This window comes from Schistocerca cancellata, chromosome 7 (genome assembly GCF_023864275.1).
Source record: "Schistocerca cancellata isolate TAMUIC-IGC-003103 chromosome 7, iqSchCanc2.1, whole genome shotgun sequence".
Taxonomy (NCBI): Eukaryota; Metazoa; Arthropoda; class Insecta; order Orthoptera; family Acrididae; genus Schistocerca; species Schistocerca cancellata.
In genome coordinates, this window is record NC_064632.1 from 473,075,969 (window position 1) to 473,091,054 (window position 15,086).

Here is a 15,086-nt window from a genome sequence, read left to right on the forward strand (position 1 = left end):
CGATCAGACAATTCGTTTCTCAGGCGCGTCTTGTTACATTTCATTGCAGAGAACAGTTGTTCACAAACATACGTGGAACTGAACATTGATATTATTGTAGCCGCCAGTTTGTGCAAACGAGGAAATCTATCCCGAGGGAAGTGTCTGTAGAATTCCAAAATGTTTTTCTTGTTCTGAAATTTGTCTCTGTATTCTCTGTCACACTGCAGGTCAATAATTTCTTGCTGCAGCTGAGGACGAATTTCTTAAATATTCGCTGAATTGGAGAGAATAGATCAAAATCACTGTCTAGTGCTGTCAGATCTTGAAAGTGCTGATCAACTAAACTATGTGAATAACGTTCACAGTCTTTGTGAACATCTTGCATGGATGATAATTTAGGAGAATGAGCTAGGTTTCATGTTTCCAGCTGACTCAACCAAAGTGTCAATTTCATTTTAAAATCTCGTATTCGATCTATGAAATGAGTAATTAGCAGATCTTTACCTTGTAGTAAAATGTACAAAGCATTCAGATGGCTAGTTAAATCTGCTAAGAACGCGAGATCACATTCAAACGTGCGCGCGCATTTCCCCTCCCTCCCCTTCCTCACTACTCCGCGACCTTGCACCTGCTCGCGAGCACGTGCCTGAGCAGACGCGAGTACTCGCGCTCAAAACTGGCCAGTTGTTAAGCCCTGCCGTAGGCCATTGCCTTGTCCGTCGTGAGAGGTAATGCCTGAAAGTGTGCATGCTCGGCACACTCTTAGTGTATTTATGAAATGAATTCCCTAACGATTTCAGAATTCAAATGTCCCATACGTCTAGCTCCAATTACCATTCCACGTATAAAGTCTGTTAATTCCCGTCGTCAGGCCAGAATCACGTCGGAAACCTTTTCAAATGAATCACCTGGCTACAACCGACAGCTCCCCGTAATCCACCACCCTTTTATACCTTGTGTAGGCGATACCATCGCCATCTGTATATATGCATACCACTGTCCCAGACTTTTTGTCATCTCAGTGCAATGTGTAACGTTGCGAGTCAATACGCGATAACGTTATTGCACCAAGCTACTTTGCAGAACAGCCCATAGCATTGGAGCTATCGGCTGTGTCTTAACAATGACTCATTCGCACCTGTCGCTATGCTAGCCGTGGGAAGCGGTATCTGTGTCACTTCGAGCGACTGAATAGTCAATATTAAATATTATTTAATATTTTTTAAAGTCGATACACTGCCTTTTGTTATTCAAGAGATATGGTATAAAAATTTCAGACTTATATCTGTCATAGTTTCAGAGTTAGAGGAAATTACCTAAAACACCCCAAACCGACACTTAGACTAAAAAACCCAGTTAGTAATAAGAACAGTTTGTCTTTTAGTATCATTTGAAATCATTACTGGAGTACACAAAATGTCAGGTCAATTTATTTGGATTTTCATATTAAAATGTTAACTACTTTTTATTTTCGTAATATAAAATCCAGAAAAATTTAATTAATATCTATGTGTTTTGATGTTATGGAATGAATGAGAATGAGTGAAAGTGTGTAAGTGGGATATACGTAGGAATTCAGTATTGTATGATGTACCGCATTACGTAACTGTGCAGTGGGAAAGTTGTGTTTTCCCCTCGTTCCTGATGACGTATGTCTAAGAGTACTTGCTTTTGTAAGAAGGCAGCCAGAATAGCCGTTTGCAGAGTAATACTTTTTCAAATAAAATCCCAGATTAGTTTTCCTTCCGTTTGGATTTTTAAACATTATATTAATATTTGCATACTGAAATGACGTGAATACAATTGGGAATAGTGATTGGCATAGGACAGTTCTGGCACGAGAATGATCTCGAACGATTGTTCTGATTTGCTGGTGGTCATTTTGACCAACCAATCAGAGTTTAGCAGTTCCTGCGTATTGCCAGGTAGTTATAGGCTGTGGAAGGAGCAGCATTGAGTGGTCGCTGGCTAGCTGTTGAACCTACAGGTCATGTTGAACGCGTCGGTCAGCACAATGTGTAAAATGAAGAAGTTATTGGTATTTCGCGTCCAGATTGTGTTGCCATACAAGCAGTTGCATTTATGGACAGTTTTGTGAAGATTTTGAAGTTCTAGAATTGTTTTGTTGGAAAGATAAACGCTTGTGAACTTTCGGCCTTTGTAAAATTCCGCGTGGCAGGCATCGTATCCGTATATGGAATATTTGACGAGCAATTTGTTTGACAGAAATTCTTTGAAAAGGATTGAATGTGAAATTCAGATTTTGTAGCAGAGTATTGACTGTGAAATCGCGTAATTCTTCGGGTTGGTACATTTCTGGCTGCCTTGAGTGTGTACTGGGTTGCATGAACTGTGAACTGAGGACACTGGGGTTGTTCGCTAATTACGTGTGGGCTTATGGCAGGTATTTTTTTAAATGGAAACTCCTTGACATTTTACTGAGAGAACGAAGCAACCACTTTCCGCCCGAAAAGTATTATAAAAGTTTACGGGACTGCCTGCTACCAGAGTTTACGCGGACTTTGCAGCCTAAGTATTGACGGCATTTTCTTCAACACTGCTTTTACGTCGTCAGCGCAGTACATACGCATGCAGAGAAACGGGCAGGTAATCTGCCGCAGTACTGAGGTAGGTGGAACTATTTGCAGTGAACAGTACGACGAACGAGCAAACTTTTTATAGACCCATCCCGCCGCAGATTTCATGACGTGGAGATTTAGTTTATGATGTACAACTTTTGTCTACAGATAACGCTCAGATGTGTATCGAGCGCTTACAATCAGAATTCGAATCAACAGAATTATGTTACAGAATTGACATTGCATTTCTCATCACATTCGTCCATCATAAAACTGCTGCAACAACAACCTGTTCTCGAAAGTGATAAAGTATAACATTTTTCCTTCGTACTGCGACGACAAACGCTCACGGGAACCCTGTTACATATATCTTCTCTTACTATAGCATTCCAGTGTCCCATAAACCTTTCAATGTCGCACGATTACATATTCCATTAAGTACTGAGTTAGTATAATATTAGGTGAATCATTTGCGCACTAATTACAGAGATATTGAATGCGTCATTTTACATTCAAATAAAAAATTAATTTATAAATACAGCTAATTTTGACGATTTTTGATATAAAATTGTGACTTAGTAATTGCTACCCACCACCTTTTACCCAGTAACAGAAATTCTTTTACAGAGTAAGAGTTGTTAAGATGAAATTTTTCCAGGTAGTTTTCAAATTCTACTTTGCTGTCTGTGAGACATTTTAATCACTGGTCAAGTGATCAAAAGTTTTCGTTACAGCATCGTACGCTCCTTCTTCACCCAAAAACAACCTTAATGTTTAGCAACGAATGTAGGCTAATTCTCTTTTGGTACTGAATTATGTACATCATTCTCCCTTTTGAACTGAAATCGATTATTTATAACAAACTTCATGGGCAAAGGATAAAATGTGAAGCAGTAGTCAAAAAGCCAAACTTGTTTAAAAATATGGTTCAAATGGCTCTGAGCACTATGGGACTTAACATCTGAGGTCATCAGTCCCCTAGAACTTAGAACTACTTAAACCTAACTAACCTAATGACATCACTCACATCCATGCCAAAAGCAGGATTCGAACCTGCGACCGTAGCAGTCGCGCGGTTCCGGACTGAAGTGCCTAGAACTGCTCGGCCACCAGCGGCCGGCCCATCCCAGAAGGCACCTAGAGCATTATTGTCTAGTGAAGGGTGTCTGATTTCTCCCCTGTTTCAGAATATTTGCAGTCCTCTCCAACAGAGACACTACCGGTTCTAAATGGGGAATTCACTGTTCACGAATAAAAGTATTTTATGCATGTCTGCTTCTTTGTTTTATGATATCGTTCATCAATGGTTTCATCCGATGTTGTATACACGGAAGCTAATTGTGTCACAATATAAATTAATCTGTACCAGGGTGAGCTGGAAGAACAACGTGGATTTCACGCAAGGAGGATGAGATACGGCTCTTTGCTGAACCGCGGCCGCAAACTTGTTTAAGTTCTTATCAATAAGGACATCTAAATAATCTGCAGTATCCACTCTGCTTGTTATTTCCTCACCATTGATACACTTAGCAATCCTGTAGTACCTCTAGATTTACAGATTGAAGTACTTTGTGTCTTTTAGAAATTGAGAGTGGAACTGTTCACAGAAAACCTGCAACGTTTTTTTACCGTTTCTTCTGTTGCTGTATTTATACATGGACTGATTACAACACTAGTGTCACCCACAAAAAGACTAATTCTGCTTATTGTATATTAAACGGAACATCGTTTACATACTTGAGGAAGAATATCGGACCTACGACTGAGTCTTGGGGAACCTTATACATGATTTCTCACCAGGTTGGTGTATCTCTCACTATTACATTGACAAAATTACTAAGCACAACTTCTTTTGTTTAGATATGGCATTATTCATTGTTTGGCTATACCGTAAGTTACATGAAACCTCAATTTATCGCCGAGATTTTGTGACTCACACGTCAAATGCATTGGATAGGCTGCAGAAAATACCATCCATTAATGTTTTGTTATTTAATGCTTGTAAATTTGGTGAGTGAATGAGTAAATGACACTCTGATTTGAGCAACTCTTCTAAAATCCAAACAATGGTTTACTGAGAGTATTATTGTCGTTCTAAAATATTTGGGAAAATTATGTCAGTAGTATAACAGATCGATTGTTATTGACATCTCTCATATCCCCTGTCTTATAGCGGAGTTTAAAAATACCATATTTCAGTATCTCCGAAAAAGGTGCCTTGAGTAAGTCATGCATTATACTTTTCTGATAATACAGGGTTTATCCTTCGCAGTCTACCAAAATTCTATCACGCCATCTTCTTCATGTGAAGTCGGCTTGTAACGAAATACATCGCTGCTGGAAATTTGTTGCAGATATTTTAAATACGTTTAATCAAAGCGTATAATGATTTTCGGGAAACCTAAGACTCCCCTGTAGCAATCGACGAGGACTCACGCAGTAGAAACGATCGTGTAAACCACACGCTGTCCTACTTGGCCAAGGAACCCAGACGTACGTTGAAAACGGCGGCCATGTTCATGGTGTGTTCCTTGACTTCCAGAATGCGTTAGGTATAATAGGCGCTATTGGCCAAATGAGCAAAATACGTTCTTATAGAATAGTACACATTTGTTAATGGACTGAAAAATTCTTACTAAGTAGCACACGGCATGTCATGTCTAACGCAGAGAAACCTTCACATCTAAAGTGTCTTCAGGTCTTCTTCAGATATGTGTAATAGGAGCTTTGTTGTTCATAATACATGTAAACAATGTAGTGGATAATGCCGGAACTCTAGGCACATCTACAGGTCTTACTCATCTAGGTGGTGTCTGTTCGCTATAGTTAAGCCTCAATTTTTTCTCCAAGAGAGCACTGGATAGATTATCGGTCCACTATTACTCTAAGGACGTTGTAAACAATTTTGTCTTCTAAACCCTACTTAGGACGCCCCCATATATCTTCATCGAGGGGATATTTCCATAGGACGTGACACTGTGTGCCCATTTCCTCACAGTCGCTGCTCCCTTTTGGCCTCCTCCCAGTTCTATTAAGATAAGTAGGATACCATTCATATTAGCAAGGGTGTTGAATCAGTCCCCTAGATAGCCCCTCACAATGGACTAACTAAGGCCTTACGTTTAAAGCAGGAAGAAACTGAAACCACCTCCTTCTTTAGTCTGAAGAGTATTCATCTCTGCTGGTCGTCTTCGAATATCAAATTTTGTCTTATTAACGACGTATCGTAGAAGACGAGTTGAAGAAAGGAAAACCGTTATTTACTGCATTTGTAATTTTGGAGAAAGCTTGGAAATTTTGGAGGTAACCAGGATAAAATACAGGGAGCGCAAGTTTGTTACCATTTTTACAGGAAGCAGACTACAGTTATAGGAGTAGGACATGAAAGGAAAGCCATAGTTGTCACGGGAGTGAAACAGGGGTGCAGCCCATCCCCGAACATTGGGCAGGCTGTGAAGGAAACCAAACAGAAATTTTCAAAGGAGAAAGAGAAGAAACATAAACCTTGAGTTTCTGTCAGACATACCAGAGCACTTGGAAGAGGCGTTGAACAGAATAGATAGTGTAATGAAAAGAGATTGTAAGATGAAGTTAAACGAGGATAGTGGAACGTAATAGAATTAAATCGGCTGATGCTGAGGGAATTAGATTAGGAGATGAGACACTAAAAGTAGTAGATTAGTTTGACTATAAACTGTTGATGGTACAAGTAGAGAGGATGTAGGAGGTAGATCGGCTGTAGCAAGAAAAAAAGTTCTAGAAAAGAGGAATTTGCTAAGATATAATATAAATTAAAGTGTTAGGAAGTCTTTTCTAAAGGTATTTGTATGGGTGCAGACTTCCATGGAAGTGGAACATAGATGATAAGCTGTTCATGCAAAAAGGTAGAAGCTTTCCAAATTTGGTGTTACAGGAGAAAGATTTGATGTGTAGATCTACTAACAAATGAGTATCTACTGTATGGAACTGGGATATAAAGTTATGGCAAAACTTGACTAAGAGATCGCTTAGTAGGACAAAGCTGAGGCATCCACCAGTGGTCAGTTTGATTACGAAAGTAACTGCGAGTGAGAGAGGAGGTAAAAATTGTAGTTTTTTCCTATTTTTAACGACCAATATAATTTATTTGCTCAAAAAAAGTGGTAACCCTATTTGCAATTCACCATAATAATACTGTTACACCATCTATAACTGTGGTGCTGAAGGCTCCTCAGCTGCATAGGAGCGTTTTCCCGTGTACTTCCTTCACCGCACGTTGGGAAAATCTGGACAGTTCTGAGTCTATTAGGTTGGAACATAAGTTCGTAGCGTTTTTGGTTTGCACGTTGGTATTCTGGTTGGCATGGTTTTATTTATCGACTATCATTTTTTATTCGTAGTCACTGTTGCTATTTGAGTTTACGTATTGTCATTTGGTGGTAGTGAGTGGAGCTGAGTATGCTAGAAAATGGAGTGCCAACTGGAGAAATCGCAACATTGCCGACTTATTCTTCTGTTTGAGATCAGTAGAGAGGTGACAGCAGCGGAATAAGCCAGAAACGTTTGCACCATGCACGGCGATAATGCCACTGAGCAGAGCAAGGCAAGAGAATTGTTTTCTCTTTTTTAAGGAGGATCGTTTTGACACTAGTGACTCTCCACGTTCAGGAGGACCTATGGTGATTGATTTAGATCGTTTAAGCGAATTAATACACAATGATCCACGTCAGTGTACCCAAGAAGCGGCGAATGCGATAAATTGCGATGATTCCCATTTTTGACATTTTCATGTAATAAGGAAGGTTAAAAAATCGGGTATATGGGTACCGCCCATTCTAAGCCAAAAACACAAATCAGCGGGTGGCCATATTTAGGTCTCTGCGTGCTCCTCATCAATTGGCTCGTGAACAACACTGACCATTCCTATCTCAAATCGCTACTGGTGACAGGAAATGGTGTCTTCATGCTAACAGAAGGAAAATGAAGGAATGGCTGAGGCCATACAAAGCTGCAGTTCTCCTTACTAAGACATGTCCGCGTCCAGAAACGACAATGTTACGCATCTGGTGGAACTACGACGATGTGGTGTTCTATGAATTGCCTCCCGGGGATGCGGCTTTTCGCGGATGATGCTGTAGTATACAGAGAAGTTGCAGCATTAGAAAATTGCAGCGAAATGCAGGAATATCTACATCTACATCTATATTTATACTCCGCAAGCCACTCAACGGTGTGTGGCGGAGGGCACTTTACGTGCCACTGTCATTACCTCCCTTTCCTGTTCCAGTCGCGTATGGTTCGCGGGAAGAACGACTGTCTGAAAGCCTCCGTGCGCGCTCTAATCTCTCTAATTTTACATTCGTGATCTCCTCGGGAGGTATAAGTAGGGGGAAGCAATATATTCGATACCTCATCCAGAAACGCACCCTCTCGAAACCTGGCGAGCAAGCTACACCGCGATGCAGAGCGCCTCTCTTGCAGAGTCTGCCACTTGAGTTTGTTAAACATCTCCGTAACGCTATCACGGTTACCAAATAACCCTGTGACGAAACGCGCCGCTCTTCTTTGGATCTTCTCCATCTCCTTGTCAACCCGATCTGTTACGGATCCCACACTGATGCGCAATACTCAAGTATAGGTCGAACGAGTGTTTTGTAAGCCACCTCCTTTGTTGATTGACTACATTTTCTAAGGACTCTCCCAATGAATCTCCATCTGGTACCCGCCTTACCAATAATTAATTTTATATGACCATTCCACTTCAAATCGTTCCGCACGCATACTCCCAGATATTTTACAGAAGTAACTGCTACCAGTGTTTGTTCCGCTATCATATAATCATACAATAAAGGATCCTTCTTTCTATGTATTCGCAATACATTACATTTGTCTATGTTAAGGGTCAGTTGCCACTCCCTGCACCAAGTGCCTATCCGCTGCAGATCTTCCTGCATTTCGCTACAATTTTCTAATGCTGCAACTTCTCTGTATATTACAGCATCATTCGCGAAAAGCCGCATGGAACTTCAGACACTATCTACTAGGTCATTTATATATATTGTGACAAGCAATGGTCCTATAACACTCCCCTGTGGCACGCCAGAGGTTACTTTAACGTCTGTAGACGTCTCTCCATTGATAACAACATGCTGTGTTCTGTTTGCTAAAAACTCTTCAATCCAGCCACACAGGTGGTCTGATATTCCGTAGGCTCTTACTTTGTTTATCAGGCGACAGTGCGGAACTGTATCGAACGCCTTCCGGAAGTCAAGGAAAATAGCATCTACCTGGGAGCCTGTATCTAATATTTTCTGGATCTCATGAACAAATAAAGCGGGTTGGGTCTCACACGATCGCTGTTTCCGGAATCCATGTTGATTCCTACATAGTAGATTCTGGGTTTCCAAAAACGACATGATACTCGAGCAAAAAACATGTTCTAAAATTCTACAACAGATCGACGTCAGAGATATAGGTCTATAGTTTTGCGCATCTGCTCGACCACCCTTCTTGAAGACTGGGACTACCTGTGCTCTTTTCCAATCATTTGGAACCTTCCGTTCCTCTAGAGACTTGCGGTACACGGCTGTTAGAAGGGGGGCAAGTTCTTTCGCGTACTCTGTGTAGAATCGAATTGGTATCCCGTCAGGTCCAGTGGACTTTCCTCTGTTGAGTGATTCCAGTTGCTTTTCTATTCCTTGGACACTTATTTCGATGTCAGCCATTTTTTTGTTTGTGCGAGGATTTAGAGAAGGAACTGCAGTGCGGTCTTCCTCTGTGAAACAGCTTTGGAAAAAGGTGTTTAGTATTTCAGCTTTACGCATGTCATCCTCTGTTTCAATGCCTTCGTCATCCCGGAGTGTCTGGATATGCTGTTTCGAGCCACTTACTGATTTAACGTAAGACCAGAACTTCCTAGGATTTCCTGTCAAGTCGGTACATAGAATTTTACTTTCGAATTCACTGAACGCTTCACGCATAGCCCTCCTTACGCTAACTTTGACATCGTTTAGCTTCTGTTTGTCTGAGAGGTTTTGGCTGCGTTTAAACTTTGAGTTAAGCTCTCTTTGCTTTCGCAGTAGTTTCCTAACTTTGTTGTTGTACCACGGTGGGTTTTTCCCGTCCCTCACAGTTTTACTCGGCACGTACCTGTCTAAAACGCATTTTACGATTGCCTTGAACTTTTTCCATAAACACTCAACATTGTCAGTGTCAGAACAGAAATTTTCGTTTTGATCTGTTAGGTAGTCTGAAATCTGCCTTCTATTACTCTTGCTAAACAGATAAACCTTCCTCCCTTTTTTTATATTCCTATTTACTTCCATATTCAGGGATGCTGCAACGGCCTTATGATCACTGATTCCCTGTTCTGCCCTTACAGAGTCGAAAAGTTTGGGTCTGTTTGTTATCAGTAGGTCCAAGATGTTATCTCCACGAGTCGGTTCTCTGTTTAATTGCTCGAGGTAATTTTCGGATAGTGCACTCAGTATAATGTCACTCGATGCTCTGTCCCTACCACCCGTCCTAAACATCTGAGTGTCCCAGTCTATATCTGGTAAATTGAAATCTCCACCTATGACTATAACATGCTGAGAAAATTTATGTGAAATGTATTCCAAATTTTCTCTCAGTTGTTCTGCCACTAATGCTGCTGAGTCGGGAGGTCGGTAAAAGGAGCCAATTATTAACCTAGCTCGGTTGTTGAGTGTAACCTCCACCCATAATAATTCACAGGAACTATCCACTTCTACTTCACGACAGGAGAAACTACTACTAACAGCGGCGAACACTCCACCACCGGTTGCATGCAATCTATCCTTTCTAAACACTGTCTGTACCTTTGTAAAAATTTCGGCAGAATTTATCTCTGGCTTCAGCCAGCTTTCTGTACCTATAACGATTTCAGCTTCGGTGCTTTCTATCAGCGCTTGAAGTTCCGGTACTTAACCAACGCAGCTTCGACAGTTTTCAATTACAATACCGACTGCCGCTTGGTCCCCGCATGTCCTGACTTTGCCCCGCACCCGTAGAGGCTGTTGCCCTTTCTGTACTCGCCCGAGGCCATCTAACCTAAAAAACCGCCCAGCCCACGCCACACAACCCCTGCTGCCCGTGTAGCCGCTTGTTGCGTGTAGTGGACTCCTGACCTATCCAGCGGAACCCGAAACCCCACCACCCTATGGCGCAAGTCGAGGAATCTGCAGCCCACACGGTCGCAGAACCGTCTCAGCCTCTGATTCAGTGCCTCCAGTCCTTCTGCAGCGAATAGGCACTCGGTGCAGGGAGTGGCAACGGACCCTTAACACAGACAGATGTAATGTATTGCGAATACATACAAAGAAGGATCCTTTATTGTATGATTATATGATAGCGGAACAAACACTGGTAGCAGTTACTTCTGTAAAATATCTGGAAGTATGTGTACGGAACGATTTGAAGTGGAATGATCATATAAATTTAATTGTTGGTAAGGCGGGTACCAGGTTGACATTCATTGGGAGAGTCCTTAGAAAATGTTGTCCATCAACAAAAGAGGTATCTTACAAAACACCCGTTCGACCTATACTTGAGTATTGGTCATCAGTGTGGGATCCGTACCAGGTTGGGTTGACAGAGGAGACAGAGAACATCCAAAGAAAAGCGGCGCGTTTCGTCACAGGATTATTTGGTAAGCGTGATAGCGTTACGGAGATGTTTAGCAAACTCAAGTGGGAGACTGCAAGAGAGGCGCCCTGCATCGCGGTGTAGCTTGCCGTCCAGGTTTCGAGAGGGTACGTTTCTGGATGAGGTATCGAATATATTGCTTCCCCCTACTTATACCTTCCGAGGAGATCACGAATGTAAAATGAGATAGATTCGAGCGTGCACGAAGGCTTTCCGGCAGTCGTTCTTCCCACGAACCATACGCGACTGGACACAGGGAAGGGAGGAAATGATAGTGGCACGTAAAATGCCCTCCGCCACACACCGTTGGGTGGCCTGCAGATTATAAATGTAGATGTAGATATAGCCGTCACTGCTGATATTTATTCTCAATAACTGAGACGTCTTGCAGACGCAATTCGGGAACAACGACCAGGAAGTCTGCGTGAAGTTACGCAACTCCACGAAATTCTGCTAGAATGAAAAGAAACACTAAACAGGAGTTGAATTGAGGAGTCATTTCGCACATACCTTATTCATCTGATCTTGGATTCTCATGTTTTCACCTTGTCCTCTCTCTATCAAACAACCTTCAGGGAAAATGAGCTCCGAACAGGGCCGGACGAGTTTTTCGCGTCGAAACGACGTGATTTCTACATTTCCGAAATCTAAAAGTTACCCCAGCGTTGGCTGACTGTTGTAAATAGTGAAGGATATGATATTTTTGATAACTAAAGTCTCATATGTGTATCTACTGTGCTTTTTTGAACTCACGGAAAATGCTGCGAACTTAGGCGCCACCCTAATACAGTGCTGTTGCTCAGTGCTGAGGCTGGCTGGTGCTCGTGTTGCAGAGCGCGCGGCACCACCTCAACCTGGGCGCCATCCTGCACCTGAACGGCCGCTACGACGAGGCAGCCGCGTGCTACCGCGAGGCGCTGCGCCTGCAGCCGGATGACGCAACCGCGCTCACCAACCTGCAGAAGCTGCGCAGTCTCATGGCGGCCCGCCGGCCCAGCAAGCTGTGACACCTGCAGCCGCGTGACGTCACGCCGCCCAGAGCACAGCCACTGGCGGCCACCTGACGACCACCTGCGCCAGCTGGCTGCGGGTGAGCCGCGCCACTTGCAAAGGAGTTCGCGAGACATAGCACGTGTCTCGCCGTTTCGCGTCGCCAAGACCACCAACAGTAGGCGCTGCGGGATTCCCCAGCTGGGATTCTTCGGGTTAACCTCACGGTCAACCAGTCTGGTCGTGATTATCCTGTCGTTGCCCGGACACCAGTGCCCTCTTAACTGTAAAACAGTTTTCGTGGATGGCCAACTCTATCACCTACAATCGAGACGCAGGAAACTACCAGCATCGGAAAGTGTTTGTTCCCGATGTGCACTACCCACCTAGTTAAGCTGACATTGGTGATCCGTGAAATCGAGTCGGTTCTGATTTATCTGCCAGTTACTTGTCAGTGTTCGCATGACCCTGCAGTCCCCCCCCCCCCCCTATTTCCTCGTCAACCTGCGGAATGAGAAATGTCTCCGAAATGCTTGGGAAACGTAGAGACTTCGCTCAAGCATTATGACATGAGGTCTGTGAGGAGTAAAGTTTCAGCACTAGCTGCTTCAGTTATGGAAAGACTAAAATTCAGTGGCAACGTATAAGTGTCGGAAATTGACACTATGTGCTTGTAGTCATTCTAAACACTTAACTGGTACTGGGAATCGTTTAATATTAATGAGACTCTTCAGAATAATTTCAAGTAACGCTCTTCTCAGTACGTGCCCCTGTACTGACTCATTTACGGTATCTAATTCGAGGACACGTGAGACATAAGGTCAACAGTCACTTGTTTTCTATAAACCATACACACACACACACTGAATACGACTAACGTCTTGCAATATACTGGGCCGTTCGAGTTGCTTCTTTCCAAAGGAAAGTACTCTAACTTCTTACTGCTTTACCTGTCATGAAAAATAAAACAAACACCAGTAGCGTGTACAGCTCAGTATTCGCCGTGATGAGTACAAATGCTTCAAACTTCGTTAGGAGCAGTATCGTGTTAACACTAAAATGCTATGAAAACAATGGAATATGGACTTACGTTACTAGTTCTGTACGTGTACGTAACTTTCGTATTGGTCAATTTTTAACAGTGACACTAATGCGTTCCATGTTTCGTTCAGAAAACTTACTGTAACGTTAGTGTACCAACGGTATAATCAGTCAGTCAGAGAAAAGTATTAAAAAACAGAATTCACTTGGCAGCTGACTTGGTTAAAACCGTATCTTCTTAGGTGGGATCATGCACAGTAAGCATTACGATCATTATATCACGATATGGTGAAAGGATTGCAAAACGTTTCCCTATACGCGATTTGTCAACGAAGGTCTACACTGCAAGGCAAAGAAAGGCTCATGAGCCCAAAAAACCCCATCACACATGTTGCAGTTGTTCTGTGGGAAGGAATCACTATTCGCTTCTTACGCCAACCAGGTTTAAAGTTTCATTCAACAGAAGCCTTATGGAGACCAAGATATGCACCTATAATAACAATGAACGTGCTACCTCCTTACTTCACGACGATTCAAAGAATTATGCATGCTGCCTTGCAACACTTGCAACTGGTTTCGTAGGTGAACAGTGTGCCATGAAAGCACACCTTAAAAATGACCCAGGTTCCTAAAAGTGTATGTTTGGATCAATTAATGATCCTCGGTGGGTTTCTGTAACCAGTATAATATCTTTGTGTACAGGAGAACCACTATATATTCACACATATATATACGACAGGCTTCTTTATTTCATGTCGCGATAAATAATTAACAAGGCACACTGAAAGTTATTTCTCTTTAAGTGTCAAACATCTTCGAAATACATATATATCTTTAACGACCCAGTTGTACATGTTATAAAGCTCCAGATAATTATAGGATCAATGCAGTATGTTTCGATTAATATATAGGCGAATAAATTGTTTCCCACTTAATACAATTAGCAGATTCTGCCTGTGTACTGCAGCTTCCTTATTTAAAACATGACAGAGGAATTTTCCTGTGAATGTACATAAGGGTAAATTATTTGTGACACAATGCAATGAAATGTGAATATAAAGTTAAAAAGACAACAAATTAACATTGTAGTTGATTTAGTTTGCATAAATGCTGAGCTATCATCTTCTAAAACAGAAAATTTGAAGACAAATTTTCTTAGTGTTTTTTGTCCCAGCTTCCTGCTTCAACGACAGTGACCATTCATGACCGAGTCCTTAGCTCACAATTGTACATAGATCCCATAAAATGTTGACTAGCTTTTTCCCCAGGGCCTACCATCTCCCATGAATGATAGGTAAACGTCGTAACATGATACGCTTAAGAGAAAAATAAAAATGTAACAAAACTTTCAATTTTTTGAAGATGAGCTATTTTTATAGGACACTGATTAGAACGATACACGATATTTATATCTGATCTAAGGTAAAGGTTCCTTTATCCGCTTAAAACAAGAACTTTGTGTTTACTTCAGTTACTGTGAAAACAGACCAATTTTTCTGCAACAGCTCCCCAAAAACCTGCATTCTTAATGTCAGTCAGACAGCCTGCGCAATACATTCTGAAGACTTTTGAAGATTTGTGTTGTGGGTTTAGAAAACCAGGACTATAATGTGCAACTGTTATGTAGACTAAAGTGCATTTTTTTGACTTGACCAGAGAATATGGATAAAAAATGTTTGTCTACAGTTATTGACTGATGTTGTTCAATATCATCTTGTTATTGTTTTAAAATTATAATTTACTTTGTCACTCCATAGTTTCAAATGAACTGAAAATTTTGTGTGAGAACTGAAAAAGAGACAAGGAGGAGATGCATCAGTTGCTCTCAATATTGTTAAAAATTGCAGTACA

At 41.8% G+C, this 15,086-nt stretch overlaps 1 protein-coding gene across 1 annotated transcript in view; it reads left to right on the forward strand.

Moving 5' to 3' along the window:
• The window catches only part of LOC126092834 (protein O-mannosyl-transferase TMTC2-like), a 445,889-nt gene extending 433,427 nt beyond the window's left edge, over positions 1 to 12,462 (forward strand). Inside the window, exon 10 of the mRNA XM_049908564.1 lies at positions 12,038 to 12,462. Within this exon, the coding sequence (XP_049764521.1) occupies positions 12,038 to 12,211 (174 nt within the window). The 3' untranslated portion in view covers positions 12,212 to 12,462. The remainder of the gene's footprint in view (positions 1 to 12,037) is intronic.
• The last annotated feature ends 2,624 nt before the right edge of the window (positions 12,463 to 15,086 follow it).